The 16,549-nt window shown below is 55.9% G+C and overlaps 1 protein-coding gene across 19 annotated transcripts in view; it reads right to left on the reverse strand.

Annotated features, from left to right (window-relative positions):
- LOC105188955 (uncharacterized) overlaps nucleotides 1–16,549 on the reverse strand; it is an 81,708-nt gene that overhangs the window by 35,312 nt on the left and 29,847 nt on the right. For all 19 annotated transcript variants that reach the window (XM_025298524.1, XM_025298527.1, XM_025298529.1 and 16 more), the window contains one exon: nucleotides 3,973–5,750. In XM_025298524.1, the coding sequence (XP_025154309.1) occupies nucleotides 3,973–5,750 (1,778 nt within the window). The remainder of the gene's footprint in view (nucleotides 1–3,972; nucleotides 5,751–16,549) is intronic.

Below are 16,549 nucleotides of genomic sequence, written 5' to 3' on the forward strand. Positions count from 1 at the left end.
CGAACCGCCGCGTCGCCGCCCGAGGATCATTCCGCCGCGCACTTTCCAATCGTCCCAAGGTCCTTCTTCCGAACAATCGCAGCCCGCAATTTCCCCGGCTCGACCGTTCGATATTTCACCGTGCGCACTCCGCACTCTCCCCTTCGTGATTGTTTTGTGCGCGCGCGCGCGCGCGCGTTTCCTGCCAAGTGTGCAAAAGCAAGGTTTCGCACTGGCGAGCGCGCTCCCGCCTCCGATCGTTCTCTCGCTCAGCGAGGAACCGCTAGTTCCTGGCTCCTTCCGGCGCGGCGTTCTCCTCCGGCGCCGTACTCACCCCCGGTTACTTTCTCCTTCGCGACAGCGAACCCACCGCGACCTCTCTTCACCTCACTCGAAACACACCACCAGTGCTGGCCCGCACAGCTTGTATCACCGCGAAACAGTCCGCGGACTCTGCGAGACGTTAGCCCGCGAGCAGCCTCTCTAGCACCAACACCGGCCACGCACTCAGAATGACGGACGCGCGTCCACCTTGGCAACGAGGTCGACGAAAGCCGACGAAGAACAGAAGGAGAGAGAGAGGAAGAGCCAGCCGAGCTTCAGGTGCAAGCGAGGTGGTCGACGTCCGAAGCGAGAGTGGGAGCGGAGTAAAGACAGAGAGTCCAAGTCGTTGGAAACAGCCGTTGGATAGAAAGAGAGAGGATCCCACAGCGAGAGAGCGACAGAGAGAAGAGAGGTAGAGCGAGACCGAGACAGAGACGGAGACAGAGAGAAGGAACACGACTACAAGGAGGGACCGAAGAAAAAAGGCGAATGTTCTTGCTCAACGACCGTGTCGTCTGGTGCGCCTCCCTCGAGCTCGCGTCTACCCGTGACCTGCGGCACCAGGTGGGTCGCACAAGCTGCCGCAGTGACCGCGCGTCCAGGTCGTACCTGGTCAATGATCATCCTCGTTGGAAGTCGTTCGGGACGCGGCACGAGGACGTGGACGTGGACGTGGATGTGAGCACCGCGCTGGCGGACCGCGCAGAGATGTCTGAGCGGCCGGCGAGCGGTCTCCTCTCCCGTGGAGGAGAGTGTTTCGTAACGGGTTCAGGAAACTCGACGCTCTTCACAAAGCGGCGTGCGCTTCCCGCCGCCGCCGATTGGCCGCTTCCAGCGGCCACGTGCAGCCGGTTGGTCGCTCTCGGCCAGGTACGAGAGCACCTCTCTCGTGGAGGTGCCGTTCTGCTCGTCCAGCAGAACCGAGCCGGGAAGCGAGTTCCAGGTGCGAGCGGCTCGAGAGGATTGGCCGCTTCTGCCGCCGCCGCCGCCGTCGCCGCCGCCGCCGCCGTCGCTCCGCGTTCGCGTTCACGTCAGCGACTTTGACGCGGCCTCGATCTCGCGGTAGGGCCCTTAACCAGTAACATCCGTCTGGGCATTCCGCTCGAGAGACGAGGACGTGGCCTTGGTCGTCTTCCGTCGAGAAGTCGGTCGGTCGGCTTTGAAGCTTTTTCGCCGATTTATCGTCCTGCTCCTCCCATCGCTTCTCCTTCGCGCGACTTTCAAGTACCAAGGATCGATCGTTGCTTTCTTTTCCCTTTTCTTATCGAAAGAGTGTAGTACAGAAAGAGAGAGAGAGAGAGAGAGACAGACAGACAGACAGACAGACAGAGAGAGGGAGAGAGAGAGAGGGAGGAGGAAATTATTGGGACCATAGCTCATACGAGCATGAATCACCGGTTCGAATTGATAGATCGCCTCTCTCTCTCTCTCTCTCTCTCTCTCTCTCTCTTTCTCTTTCTCTCTCTCTCTATCTATCTTTCTTCCGAGCACCGTTTGTCAATTTCGGCTCGAGGCGGCGCGGCGTGTCGGAGTGTCGTTGAACCAGCGACAATTGATAAATACGTTGCGCCAGCTGATAGGAAAATCCGTGGCGATAAGCCGGTTTCCGTTGCGACTCTGCGATGCATTTGCATGAGATTCGTTGACGCGAGCGCTCGTCACGCGCCGCTGATCACGGGAGGGTGCTGCGCACTGCTCTGAGGTTATCGGAGAGATGAAGGCGGATAATACGGCTTGGGTTTTGCGAATAATGACTTGTAGCGAGAGACACGTTGAATATATTACGTAGTGTGGTCGCGATCGCGCGGATACGCTCAAGCGGCCGATCATGTGTGGAGGGGTCAGGGGAGGAGGACGGAATTAACCGTTGGTTCCCTCTTTCTCTCTCTCTCTCTCTCTCTCTCTCTCTCTCTCTCTCTCTAAACTTCCTCGAGTAAAATTCCACTCGAAAAGTAGCGTGACAGCCGAGTCACACTCTTCAAGTTGACTGACATTTCGCTCGTACAGAGTGAATCTCACTCCGCTCTGACTCATAGAATATCTCCATTAGGAAATCTCAAAGTGAGTATTAGCCATATCGTCGCAGGAACAAATTCAATCGAATCGATTGAAACACTCGCTCTCGCGACGCCGAGTGACAGTCCCTTCATTCATCGCTGTAAATAAATCTCCCCTTTCGAGTCCCAACTGAAATTTCGCCGCATGATACTCAAAGATTTGTCTCTTGCGAACTGGGGGGGGGGAGGGGGGAGGGGTAAGAGAAGAGAAGTTTCGATCGCCGAGCTGAATCTATTTCTCGCGAACATCTAGTCGCAAAATATATAAAACTGATCGCGGGCGCGGTCTTCTACCGGACGAGTACATCAGCTGCGGTGTAATCCTTTCGTCACGTACAAAAAACACGAATGGTGCTAAATTCGCTAAACTTGGGCGCATCGACGCGAGAGGGAGCGAGAGAGAGAGAGAGAGAGAGAGAGAGAGAGAGAGAGAGAGAGAGAGAGAGTACCCTATTATGCAGATGCCGCTGGCACGCGGGTTCTTACCGCGAATCGCTTACCTGCAGACCCGCGCTGCTAAAGGGGAGAAGAAAGAAGGAGAAAAGTAAACGAGATTAATCGCCCCGACGTGGAAAAACATGCGTAGGAGTACATAGAGCGATGGTGCAATTAGTCTTGCAGAAATTGCTAGGAGGACTGCGAGTCCACAATGCGCTTACAAGAATCACCCAACACAAACAACCTGAGCGCTGTTAAATTATGGCACTTGTATTTCTCTCTCTCTCTCTCTCTCTCTCTCTCTCCCCCCCCTCTCTCTCTCTCTCTCTCTCTTGGGTAACGTGCGGTGCGAGCGCGCGCCGTCCGAAGACGTCCCGCGTTAGGGAAGCTTCGAAAGCGTCGAAAGCACAAACGGCCCTCTCAATTTCAAGGTACCCACCCATCACTCTGACGTAACGTCGGACGTTAACGACGCGCTCTTTCAATTGTCTTCCGCTCGACAATTCACCCGGCAATTCGTGTCTCGAAGGAAACCTCTGCGTCGAGCAACACCTCGGCCGTGAAAAACGACGAGTCGACGACCGAGAGCGGCCATCAACTGACGCTTCTTCGCGACCGAGATCGACATTGAAGGAAGAAAATCAATAAGGGCGTTCTCCCACCCTTACAGGATTTTCCAAGAAACAATTTTTCTTTCCTATTGTACGTTGCATGTATTGTGTGCATTTAATGTGAAAAGGGCTCCAATGATATACCACAGTGATATATACTTGGATAATAATAATAATTAATTTCGGCATTATGGAGTCGAGTTTTTTCTCACCTAATAATGACTATTTTTGACATTCCTAATGATCGTACAAATAGAGAAAAAAAATGGCTTTTTTGAAAACAGGAGAAAGGTCGCCGGGGACGAAGGGCTAAGATCGTCAGTGGATAGATTAATCGGTCAGTCGAATTAGTCGACACACGGAAAACAAGCGCGAAAACGATACTTGGCTTGTCGAGGCCCTCGGCCTGCAGACTCTCGCGAGGAACTCATCCGGGCCGACTGCGAGCGCAAGGACGTCGACTCGCATCTCGAGTCGCGCGCTCGCCGAGCTCCTGCTGCGCCGTGCCGCTCGTGATTGTGGGCGTGACCGTCGGATTAAAACACGTGAAAAAGCACACTTACATCGCAGGCGTTAGAAATGTCGCTGGTCTCGTCGTCCGGCGTGGCCAATGGAGCGCGGGGTGACGAGGGCGCGAGCGAGTCTTCCGGCTTTCCCTCGTGACTATCGTCCGTCGCCGTCGGCTCGGCGGCGGCGGCGGCGGCGGCGGCGGCGGCGGCGTGATCGGCCGCGACCGGCGCGTCTTTCCGTTCCCCGTCGAAGGCCGGTTTCGTGGCCTCTTCGACCGTGGTCCACGAGTCCAGGGTCTCGAGCGGCTCGAGCTGCTTCGTCTCGGAGAACACGGTCACGCTCGTGTCCGACACCACGATCTCGGTCTTCTCGATGAAAGTCGAGTCGGACGCGGAGAACTCGCTGGAGGACTCGTCCACCGGGTTCTGCGCGTCCTCCGCGACGTCCTTGGCATACTCCGCCGACTCGTTATCGAAGCTCCGCTCGGACACGCTCTGCGACTCGGTGGCCTCCGACGACACGACAATCCGCGGCGCTTCCTGATCGGCCTCCTCGCTCAGCACGCGCCGCTCGGTGTCGAGGAACTCCTGCGTGCTGGCCGTCTCGGCGAGCATCTCCGACTGACTCGTGGAGCCGTCTTCCTCGAGCTTCATCTCGCTCGGCTTCGAGTCCGCCTCCTGATCCGTTGCTTCGGTGAGCGACGTTTCTCGGTCTCGCGAGACCGCCGAGGCCGCCGCCGCAGCCGCCGCCTCCTTCTCCTCGTCTTCGACGCCGAGCGACGTCGAGATCGCGGGACCTCCTTCGCCGATGGGTTCGTTGATCTCTCGGTCCAGGTTGTCCAGGTGGAACGACTGACACGCCTGTTCACCGTCCTCGGACACTGGCAGCTCGAGCAACGTGTCCGGGACGACGTCCGCGTTCCTGCGCTCTTGCTCGGTGCGGTCCATGCGGAGGAGGTCCGCGTCGTCCGTCATCCTCTGCGCCGACTCCTCCTCCTGTTGTCGCTGCTTGTCGAGACAAGCCACGGGAGCCGGGGAAGGCTCTGGCTGAGAAACGGTCTCGGCGACGAGGTCGCGCGCGACCTCGCCGGAGTCCGGCACCTCCGTGGGCTGCGGATCGGCGTCCTTGGCGACGCTCACGTGCTCACAGTTGTCTTCGCTGTCGTTCGCGACCTCGTCGCGGCTCGACTGCGGCTCGGCGTCGCTTGCCTTCTGAATGACTGTCGCGTCGCCGTGCTCCGGCTGCTCGACCAACACCTGTTCGTCCTCCTGTTCGTCGCGGACGTGGAGCGGCGGTTCCGGCTTCACGTCCTCCGCGTTCGCGTCCGGAGACGCGTGGCCGTTCTGCTGGCCGTAAGGCTCCTCGATCAGGGAGTAGTGCTCGCTCTCGGCCGCTATGAACTCCGCGTTCACGTCGAGGCTGTCTTGTCGGCGATCCAGCACGATCCGCCGGATCGTCTCCGGCTGCGTGGCGATCTCCTCGGGCTCGTCGGCGACCACCTCGTCGTCGTCGTCGTCGTCGTCGTCGTCGTTCTTGTTGGAGCAGATCCTCAGCGCGAGCTCGCTCTCGATCAGCTCTTGCAGGCTCTTGTCGTCGCCGGCGAGCTCGTTACGGCTGTTGTTGGTCAGCACGAGGTCGTCGTCGTCATCGTTGTTGTCGCCGCACAGCGAGATTAGTTGCTTGTTACTCGCGGTTAGGTTATCCAAATCAATCAAGCCGTTGTTAGACTGAACACCGCACACCTCGCTCTTCTTGCTACTTACTACATTGATGGACTTCTTCGTCGCCACCTCCGCCATCGTGTCTCCTCGCGCGATCACACCCTGAGCACCTGCAACACGACGATACCTGTGTTAGTTGGAGGCGCGCGTAATCCTTGAAAACTCGTCGCTTACGAGGAGAGAAGCTCCGTCAGCTTTGCGAAGAACGAGCTTTCTCGGCACGCGCGAACGAAAAGCGCATGAATCTGAGTAGGTGAGATCGCGGAGGATCGAAACTGGGCAACGGGAACGCGAAATAAGTCGAATCGATAAATGACGCCTGCGCGAGCAGCAACCGGTTGTTGCCTGTGTAATTTCGCTAGGTTAGAGCTAGAAAGCGCGGGATGTGCGGAAAAGTTTCTCGGGACGCGCGGAAAATTGCCGAGTGGAATTATAGATCGCGCGATATCTCGCGCGATCGATCGATCGATCTTCCGGCGTCAGACATTTTCCTCCTCCCGACGCTCCCGACTTTTCCTCGCATCTGTCATCTTTTTCTCTATTTGCTGCTGTTTAAACGACACACCGTGATTGCGCCACCGAGATGTCTCGATGAAATTTATTCGGTGACCTTCGTTTTAGCGCGACCAACATCTTTTTAATCCATCTCTTTGGCACACACACACACACACACACACACACACACATACATACATATACACACATGCGATCCTAACACGCTCGACTTTCTCCGGCTCTCTCGTATCGGCGCGCGAAGGAAGCTCTTCAGGGACGCGCACACGGCGAACCATCATCGATGGCGATGAAGTAACGCCGGTTTATGGTTATGCAAAATAAAGTCCGCGCAAGATCACGGCTGAGAAGATACGTAATCCGCGCTCGTTAGGCAACTCGTGTCAGTCGAATAATGCGCGGCGAAATTTGCCATCGAGGCTCCGACGCGATGCGATTCCCCGGAGCGCGGCCCGGAACTCGTCCTCGAAGACATCGGGAGATACATGGCCGATGAGAGAAAGAGCGAGAAATTCTTCTCGCACGAGATCGTGCGAGAAGAATTTCAATCTCTCCGCTGCGTCACGCGAAGCAACGACGATCGTCGTCGATTGATCGTCGAATTAAAACTCGCCTCGCGGTCAGCCGATTCGCGCAGACTCGCCTGCCGCGACTCTCTCTCTCTCTCTCTCTCTCTCTCTCTCTCTCTCTCTCTCTGCAAATGGCAGCGTCGTATTTTGGAGCGGCGAGCTTTCGGCCGCCGCTTTTAGTCCGCGTCTTCGTGGCCGAGACGAGAGAATTCCTAGCCTCGCTTACGAAATCGCGGAAACCGCCGCGCCGCCGCAGCGGAATGTGTCGTACGCCTTAATTCTCTCACGCGGATGTGTGCAGAGGGGCACCGAGAGAGTGCCACCAAGAGCAGCAAGTCCGAGGGCTGCGGTATTAACGGAAGTTACGCCTCTATGGAGCTCAGTCACGACTACAGACCGGCGCTGTTGGCCGGCAAGCCAACCTCCTATTATTAGCCATTCCGTATGTAGCGAATTTCTGCCCCACGGCGGAATGTACTCTCAAAATGAAATCCGAAACTCTCAAAGAGTTCACTCCAGGCTCTGATCTCGTCGCTTTTGGCCGGCCGATTGGAGGAAGATCCAATCGGCCAGTCTGACGTGAAAAGCTCTCAGACTCACGAGTCCGGATCGAAAAGTGATGAGACGTCGCGCAGCTCTGAGATCTCCTAGACCTTCGGCTCGATCGTTGGGGAAATGGAGAAGCTACTAAATGAAGAAACATTACTTGCGTTCAGCGGCGAGGAAACGTTTCAGTTAGCGCTTCGCGCGTGCTGACCCTGCGTTTTTCCGACATGTTTACCCCGAACGATGCAGCGTATCGAAAATACGTTGGAATAAGTAGCTTAACCGTTCAGCAAACACTTGGTTGGAAAAGCGTGAGCCGTGAAAGCGGTAGAAAATTCTTCAGCAGTCCCGCGAAGATCCCGGCAGCGCAGCGAGCGGAGCGCCTTATAGCGCCGAGCCGTCTTTTCCGCCGCGCGTAACCATTGCGTTTGCCATTTGGTATTCGCGAGACTCGCGCAGAACCCGCGCCACGAAATTTCCAGCGGAGAACACACCCGCCGCCGTCGTCTCGACCGACATCTCGAGAACGCTTCCTGATGCCTTCGCCGAATAAGCGGCCGCCTCATCAATTTTCCTCGCCGGCTGCTTATGCGAGAGACACACGGCGGTGTGTGTGTGTGTGTGTGTGTGCGCTCGCTCTCCCGCCGGTAATTTGACAAATTCCAGCGCCCGCCGCGTACATACGTCTCCCACCGTAAGAGTTTATAAACAGAGCGGCGGGGTGGCCGGTGCGCGGTCCCGTCGTAAACCAACGCGGGCGCGACTTCAAAATTAGAAAGTGATGCGTGGCGGCCGCGAGCCCGCGCCGTTCTGTCGTCGTGCGTGTCCCGCCACCCTCGGGAGGAAAAGAGAGAGAGAGAGAGAGAGAGAGAGGCGCGATATCCGAAATCGTCCGCGAAATTATTAAGTCGTCGTTGCCGCCGCTGTCGATTTCGCTGCTGCGTTCGCCGGTCGCGCGCGAGTCTTCGCGCTGTTCAATTTAATCTCTTCTCCCTCTTTGTCCGCGTCGCTCTCCGCGATTCCACCTCGCCTTCTCTCTGCACCTCTTAACACTCTCCGCTCGTCTAACCCGCTCGCTTCTTTCTCGCTTTCCCTCTCTATCTTTCTCTCTCTTTCTCTCTCGCTCGTTTCTCTTCACCCGACGTTTCACCGAGGTCGTTCCTCGGGTTCACGACCGAGACTATGGAGGCATACACGCTCTCTCTCTCTCTCTCTCTCTCTCTCTCTCTCTCTCTCTCTCTCTCTCTCTCTCTCTCTCCTTTTCTCTCTGTCTCCTTCTACCTCTCTTCTCTCCTTCCTTCTCGTCTCCGCCGTCCTACCGCCTCTCTCGTTCTCTCGCGTCTTGGCTTCCCTCTCGTTTCAACCTCTCTCTATTTTTAGAATGACACACTACCGCGATTCAAAGACGCGCGCGCGCGCGCGGGCGCATACTCGCGGACGCATCGTACAGTCCTCGGAAAATGTTCTGTCCAAATGCGGCGAGCCAAACGAGAGCGAGACGTTGCGAAGGCGAGAACAGGAGAGGAACAGCGAACGCGAGAGGTATTTTTTCCCTCGGATCGCGCGCGCGACAGGTGTTGTGCACCCCGTCGTGTCGTAAGGTCGAACCGTACCCTCGTCGTACGATCAAGTTGCGGAGTAACGAAACCTGCGAGGTACAGCGAGGGAGAAAGAGAGAGAGAGAGAGAGAGAGAGAGAGACCGAGAGAGAGAGAGAGAGAGAAAGAGAGAGACCGAGACCGAGAGGCACGCCGCGGGGAAATTTGCAGATCGACAAACTCGACGAGATCGGCGCTATTTTAATCCCGCAACTTAATTACCACGGGATATTCCGAGGAAATTGCGCGCAAACGCGCGTAGGACCTGCGAAAAACGCGATCGATCGCGATCCGAAGTTTCGCCGAGGAGGGGCATAAAATCCGATCGATTTCGGTGCACCCTCCAGTCGATTACAAGCTCTGTAATTTGACGATAATAAAGAAGGAAAGACTCCCCGCGGGGATCCGAATGCGACGCGCTCGTGTTTGCGAGAACGGTGCGCGATAAAGACGGCGGATAAATACGCGCCGCGCTCGCGGCGAAATACGCGGTAGAATAGATTGAGCTTGTTTACGCAATTACGCCTATTAAGAGGAGAGGTAAGGAAGAGAAGGGGCGGAAACGCGCTAAGGTCGCGGTCCAAATAGTAAAGTCGCGATCCGCTCTCGAGTGGTGGGTGAATGCACGCGAGGGCGTACGCCGTCGCCTCGCCTTTTTCTGTTTTTGTGCTCACTTAAAATGTTGCAACCGCATTATCGTGGTGCACTCGCTAAGTATATACCCCGAGCATACCGATCCCGCGCGGTGCGCGCCAGCACGTGCTGGCGGTGGTCGGCCGGCCGGTAACGCGAGGTCTGCATGTTCGCGAGAGCATCCACCCGCATACACGAGAGAGAGCCCGCAATCCACTAGCTATGGAATTAAATTCTCGAACGGTACCGAGCCCGCGCCTTTTATAGGCGCTGAACACGGTCGATGAATTAGCGGCCAACTCCCGCGAATTTTCGCAACCGCGTCCGCGGGGACCGGCGAGTGTAACGCGTTCCTGAAGAAGCGCCGCTTGTTGAACAATATTTTTCGCAAAAGCCCCTAAAGATATTTTCGATAATTCGACATTCGCACATATCGAAGACTAAAGATATTTTAGCAAGCCTGTCGTGATACTTTTGGAATTTCTCTCGAATATGTTAATGTTTCAAAGGGTAAATTCAAGATGGAAATTCACTCGACACTGCACAAAACAAAATGAAATATGAAAATTTGAAATCTACGAAATCAGAGTGATAATAATAGTAATTGATCCGATTAATATCACTATTGTCATGACTTTGTCAAGTTTCTCCAAGCTTTGCATCTGATTTTATTTTATATTTGGAATTTATATTTCCAAAGGTTGTACATTCAAATAAAATTGTGACAATTACGATCGCGTTACGATTTTAACGAGGAAGCGTCGAGCGCGCGCATCTTCTCTTCTGCCACGTTACATTTCCCGGCCGGAAAGATTCCAGCCGCGTAACGATCTCGAGACCCAAATTCTCAAATAATACTTTGGCCGATCCCGTGGCATAAATGACAAGCGTGGAATAATATCCTCCCCCGGGTCGGTCGGCGCCGGTGAAGCGAGTCTCGGCGGCCGGTGTGTCACTTGACAAGCGACAGCCTGTCAAGCGGCAGCCGGCTGCGCGCGTCTCTTCGTTCGCGGGCAACGCGAAATGTCGCGGGCGCGCACCGGTCGTTCGAACCTGCTAACTCGCTGTAACAGGAATCACGAGACGCCGGGTATTGAAAGCAATCGATTAACCTGAGCGACGTGGTCTAAGGGGGCGCGCAACGCCCGGCTCTTATCGCGGGGGAATCATGATCGACCGTGTCTGTGTCGCACGAAAACGGTAATTGCTTTCCGGTCCCAATCAATAATGCAAATCTTATTTCTCCGCTTCGTCCGCGCCTGATGAATAATGCAGGCGCATTCTCTGTCCGGATTGATCGTGATAGGTCTTCATCTCGACGACGACGACGACGACGACATTTTCCCGGCTGGCCGGTCTGTCCGCCAACGACGACGTGATTCGATATCACGCGTCGCTTTACATATCCCACGGCAAACCGGAGCTCGTAAATCGTCGATTAAACGAATTGTTAAATCGTCTCCGGACGTGGCGGTATGTGCGCACACGCCTCGTCCGGCGAATCGGACGGACCTTTCGGCCGCTCTCGCAGCGACGACGCAACCGCGCGCGCCGCGACTTATGATTTATCCGGCCAGAGAAGTGCGGATGCGTCATCCGGTCTATTTTCTCGCTAGGTGGACAAATGTTGCGACGAACATTCAAATGACGTACGGAGACGAGAGCCGGGTATTTCCGGGAAAATTCAACTCCCGACAGCTCCAAGCGACTCGCGAGCATGACGCTAATAAAATATTAAAAAACATCAAGCCGCGTCGTAAATGCAAGATTTACGCACTTTCTTATGTAATAATCCAACGCTACGGACAGATAACGTTACGTCACACTGATCAATCCTCCCCCTCGCGGGTTTTCACATCATCTTCAGAAGAGATATTATCCGTAGTCAATGCCGGAAACGCGGCATTCCGCGAGTACGCCTTCGTTGCAAAAGTCGAACCTATGAGGTGCGGTCCCGGCTCTCTTTCTTTCACCCTCCTTTCTCTCTCTCCTCCCCCTCCCCCCCCTCTCTCTCTCTCTCTCTCTCTCTCTCCTCTCCTCATACACGCGCGGTGTCTCCTTACAGATTTCTATGTGCAACTATAATTAGGTAACCGACACCGGCAGGCCGCCGCAGGAATCCCTGTTAGCCGCTTAGCTATGTCGCGACGGAAAGTGGTGCGCGCGAATATTTTCGGCGCGAGGAAAGCCGAAATTAAACGGCCGGCGCACTTTTACCGCGCCAGGCTCGCGCGCGCGCGCGCGCGCGTATATACTTAACCGGCCTTACTTACTCGGCTTCCTCCTCTGCCGTCCTTCCATCTTGTCCTCCTCTTTCCTCGTATCGTTCCCTTTTTATTCCCCCTCGGTACGCGCGCACGAGTGCGTAAAGCCGCGAGCGAGCGTGAGCGTCTCGTTCATAAATCGCGCTGCACTTTGACGAGAGAGAGAGAGAGAGAGAGAGAGAGAGATATTTCATTTTTTCGACTTTCTTCCGGCGATCCTCTCTCCAGGCTGCAGCAGTTTCCTTCTCGTTGTTCGGAGAATTTCGCGCGATTCCTTCGGCGAATAATATTTTCGCGCGGCGGAAACGGCATTCGCGCTGGCGCGATTCCAATTTTTATTCGCGCGACAGTCGCGTAACATGACAGAGTTCCCCGCTTCTCTTTCTTCTCTTTCTTTCTCCTCCTCTTACCTCTTACCCCCCCCCCCCTCTTTCGCTCGTTCTCTTTTCCTCGCGTTTACGAAACAGATTAACGAGAGATAAAGTTCTATGTCAAGGACTGAAATCCGATCGATCCGCGGCTCAGCTCTCGCGAACAGGAAACGGAGACGGCAGTGTCCATCGGCGACATACGATCGCGCGCGGTTTCCGGTTTTACGATTAGATGCCGCCGAGTGGTCGCCTTCCGCAATTTCTAATGCGATCGGCATGAGCGCATACACGCCCGCGGCGTATTCCATCGCGAGGCGTGCATTCGCTGCCGCGCAGCAGCAGCGTGGCTTTTGTCCAGTTTCTCTGATCGACAAGCGCTAAGCCTCAATTAATCCCTCGATAATGACGCTCAATAATGAAAACTTCAACAGAACCTTGAGACATTTTCTCGCAGCTGTGTCAAAAAGCTGGCATTTTCGTGACAGCATTTCGTGACATCAGACGACGTCACATCACATAATAATATTGAGATTATCCGAGAAAAAAGTTTCCGATCGGAGCTCGCTCGCTCGCTCCATTTTATATAGCGAGCGAAAACGCGCAGCGACTAATGGAAAGTCTAATGACTCTCAGGCTTAATAAAACGAACGTCGAGGCTCCGGTGAGCTGATAGACGAGCTGATGAAACGCGCGAGAGGACGGTCTCTCTCGAGGGAAAGTCGGTGACGATCGCGCCGGAGATAGCGGCGCTTTTTTTTTTTTCAACAGTGCTCGCCGCGATGCGCATCGAGTATTTTCGGAGCGCGCAAACATTTAGGCGCGAAGTGCAGCTCGCGATACGAATGGAGTAACGAACGTAAAAATGGGATGCAGCCCGGCGCGCGCAACGTTGTCGGGCAAAGAACCGCGCTGATGTACGGCTCTACGAATCCCTAGCTGGCAAGTATAAATGATTCGCGATCTTGGCCGAGCTTTTTATCGCTCGCAGGTGCAGCTACGGTTTCTCTCTCTCTCTCTCTCTCTCGCTCTCGAGGTGCACCGAGATTCGCGCGATTCGGCCGCGCCAGCGGCGCAGCCTCTAAATCGTATCTTCACCGTGTCGAACGTCACAGACTTTTGTCGCGTTGGCGTGTCTTCGCAGATTTACATCACGTCATGGCGAAAGACTTCAAGCGTGGGATCAGTCTGTTTATCTTCCAGAGGTCTCAGATTGTAAGGATCGAAACTTTGCTTCGTTGGAACGGCTGCTAACGGTATCGAGGGGACTCGGCTAAGTCAATGGAGAGAGAGAGAGAGAGAAATTTGGTCGAACATGATGCTCCGCTATTTATAACTCATCAGGAGCAATAATAATTTCACAAACATTCCTGAGAGGAAAGATCCGTCACTTCCCAGAGGGGGGGGGGAGGGACACCAGATTAATATCTGAATTATTCGAGGCACACATAATTCCGGGAGAGAATTCCCGATGTATCGGACACACAGAACATCTGAAATCATGCATATTAATCAAGCGACTTTGCTCGGTGAACGAGAAGCGACCCGCAAATAGCACGCTAGCCGCCAATAAGATAAGCTCTCGCGGACTCTCGCACTTTCCAATCAAGTTCGACCACCTCCGGCGAATCATCCGCTTGTCGCGCCGACGGCAGCAGGATTTCCGTGGATTTGCGGAGCGACGCACCGACGTGGCGCGTCGAATTCCCCGGAAAGACCGGCGCGATCAAACGAACCGAGGGATTATTTTCGCCCCTCTCTAAATCGTCTCTCGCCGCCGCGCCGCGGCCGGTGCGTTGCTCTTTCAATCCGAGAAACGGCCGGGGCCCGTTGAGGAAGGAGCGCCGGACGGGAGACGCATCGCCCCATTAAACGCGATTAATAACGACGCGTCGCGATTTCGCAACAGCCGGGCGCGCGCGCGCGCTACCGGGAAGCGCCTTTTCGTCGCGCGTCGTTCGACAATTGGCCAGACACGACGAGCCGGCCGACGCGTGTCACTGCACCGCACGCACTTGCGCATCGCCCGCGCGCACACTGCGGCGCATTACGCACGCAGCGTGCGTAATGAGAATAAAGCGGCGGCGGCGGCGGCGGCGGCGGCGGCGAGGCGATACGCGTCTTACCGAACGCTGAAACCGTAAATGCGTACGTGCGTACGTGCGCGGGCCCCTCGCGCTGCCAGCTGCCGATCGCGCGAGCTCTTTGTCTCGAAAATAGCCGGGATTGACGGCCGAAGGATGACGCTTCGCGAAAAGGCGACGCGCGCGGAGAGGCCTCTCGTTCGCTCGCGAGAAATTTCGCAAGCAATCACGTCATTTTCCTCTCTTTTCTCTTGTTTTGGGAATTTCTCTTTTCTTTTTTTTTCTTCACATCCCGCTGCCGGTGGCTGCGGGATCAGAACGTCGTATCGTCGGTCGTTCCCGAGTTCGAAGGGCGAGGTTCGCTCGCCACTCGGACACTCGGTATGTATATTTCATGACGCGCGCCTCATGTATCGCGGCATTTTTGCATTTTATTGAGCCGCCCGCGACGATTTTTCGACCGGCCGAGCCGCTCCGTCGTCGAGCGGGAAATCGATCGAAACGTCCGGCCTCGTTCTCGGGAGTGCCTCCCTCGCGCGCACGTCGTTGTCGTCGGTAACCGGACACTGCGGATGCGTTTCCCGAGCATGTGGGGACGCTTTTTTGGAAAGACGCGCCGCGCGTCGCGTCGCGTCTCGTCACGTCGCGCCGGCGCGACGCGTCGCGCGTTCGCTCGCTCACTCGCTCGGTCGCGCGCCGTGAGAGAGAGAGAGAGAGAGAGAGAGAGAGAGAGCTTTTCCGCGATCCAAGCTGAGTCGAGCAGGCCCGAGGCTCGATGAGGCCGGTCCGAGAGCGGCCGAGCCGGGTTGAACGACCGCTCGAGAATCGGCATTCCGCGGAACGAATGAAGACGAGCGGAGCCGCGAACGCGCGCTCGCGCGCTCCGTCAATTACCGATCGCGTATCGCGCGGACAATGAATGAGGGGCTCGCTCGCTCCCGCGGCTTTCTCGGTGACGAACCATGACATATGCAGCGGCATATCGGCGACGACCACGAAGAGAGAGAGAGAGAGAGAGAGACGTCAAGGTCAACGGAAGAAGCGCGCGCCGAGCGCGCACGAGAGCGAGGATAGTCCAAGTGGCGCGCGCAGACAATACCGTAAACGAGAAAAATTGCAGTCGTGCGGAGGCGTGGGGCAAGGGGAAAGGGAGCGCAATTAATGCTGCGCGGATTCCCACGCGCGGGGAAATTGCGCTCTCTCGTTCCGTTCCGTTCCGTTCCGTTCCGTTCCCTGCGAGATTCAAGAATTCGCTTGTATGTTTCGTTGCCGTGCGTCACGTTGCTCGATAATTGACAGTTAAATGATCGTTCGCCCCTCTTCTCCCTCCTTTTTCTCTCAGCCGAGAACGGTTCGCGTTTTTGAGCGAAACGAAATGGGGGAAAAGGAGAGAGAGAGAGAGAGAGAGGGAGGAGCGTGGTGATTTCGTGTCTCTCTCGGCAGCTGCGCGAATCGCCGTCGCGTCTAAATGGCTCGCGAGAGAGAACGCTTAATGGATTTAACGATAATAACGCGGGAATGACTTGGAAAAATAACCGTTTCCGCGAGGATCCTCTCCGGCGCATCGGCGCGAGAGGGATTTCGCGCCACGCCACGTGTTGTGCATTACAGCTGCATTTCGCATGGCCGACGTGCAAGCACGCGTTGCTGCAACGCGCGCTTGCTCGCGGAGGAGCGGCAGGAGGGAGGGAAGGAGGGAGGGAGGGAGGGAGAGGGAACACCGCGAAATTCGAAATTGCGGCGTCATCGAGACGTCACACACAGGCGTGTAACATCGCTCGAGACAAATTCAATTAAGCTTCGCTCAAATCCGCCGCACGCCGTGAACCGTCACCGTCGAGCGGTTTCGTCACCCTCTCCTCCCCGGAACTTCGAACTCATTTAATTCCCAGCGTTTTTCTCTCGGCGGCATTTTACTCGTCGAATTTCACGGCGAGGTAATTCGTTCATTAGCGTCCCGCTTGATCGCGTCGAGCAGGGTCGATCGTCGACACGTCGCGCGAGCGACGCGAGTCACGGTTACCGTGGAATTTCCAGCGTGCGTTCAAAAATACTAATTTCTCTCCTCCATCTGCGCGAGATCGGGTGTCGCTGAATTTTTGAAATTCCGCGCGCCACGCCGCGCCGCGCCGTGTTGACGACCGAGACTGTCGTCGCGGACACTCGACGTACGCGACAAGAAACTCCAGCGGCGCGAAATTAGTCCGTCCGCGGACGACGGGCGACGCGGAAGAATGCGGGTGGTTGCAGGCAGGTTGCAACAGACGGGCTCATGTCCAGCGACGCGCGACGACGCTATCGTTATGCCACGAGCGAATTAATGAAGCGTGCGCAC

The sequence above is a fragment of the Harpegnathos saltator genome, unplaced genomic scaffold (genome assembly GCF_003227715.2).
Source record: "Harpegnathos saltator strain DR-91 unplaced genomic scaffold, Hsal_v8.6 scaffold224, whole genome shotgun sequence".
Taxonomy (NCBI): Eukaryota; Metazoa; Arthropoda; class Insecta; order Hymenoptera; family Formicidae; genus Harpegnathos; species Harpegnathos saltator.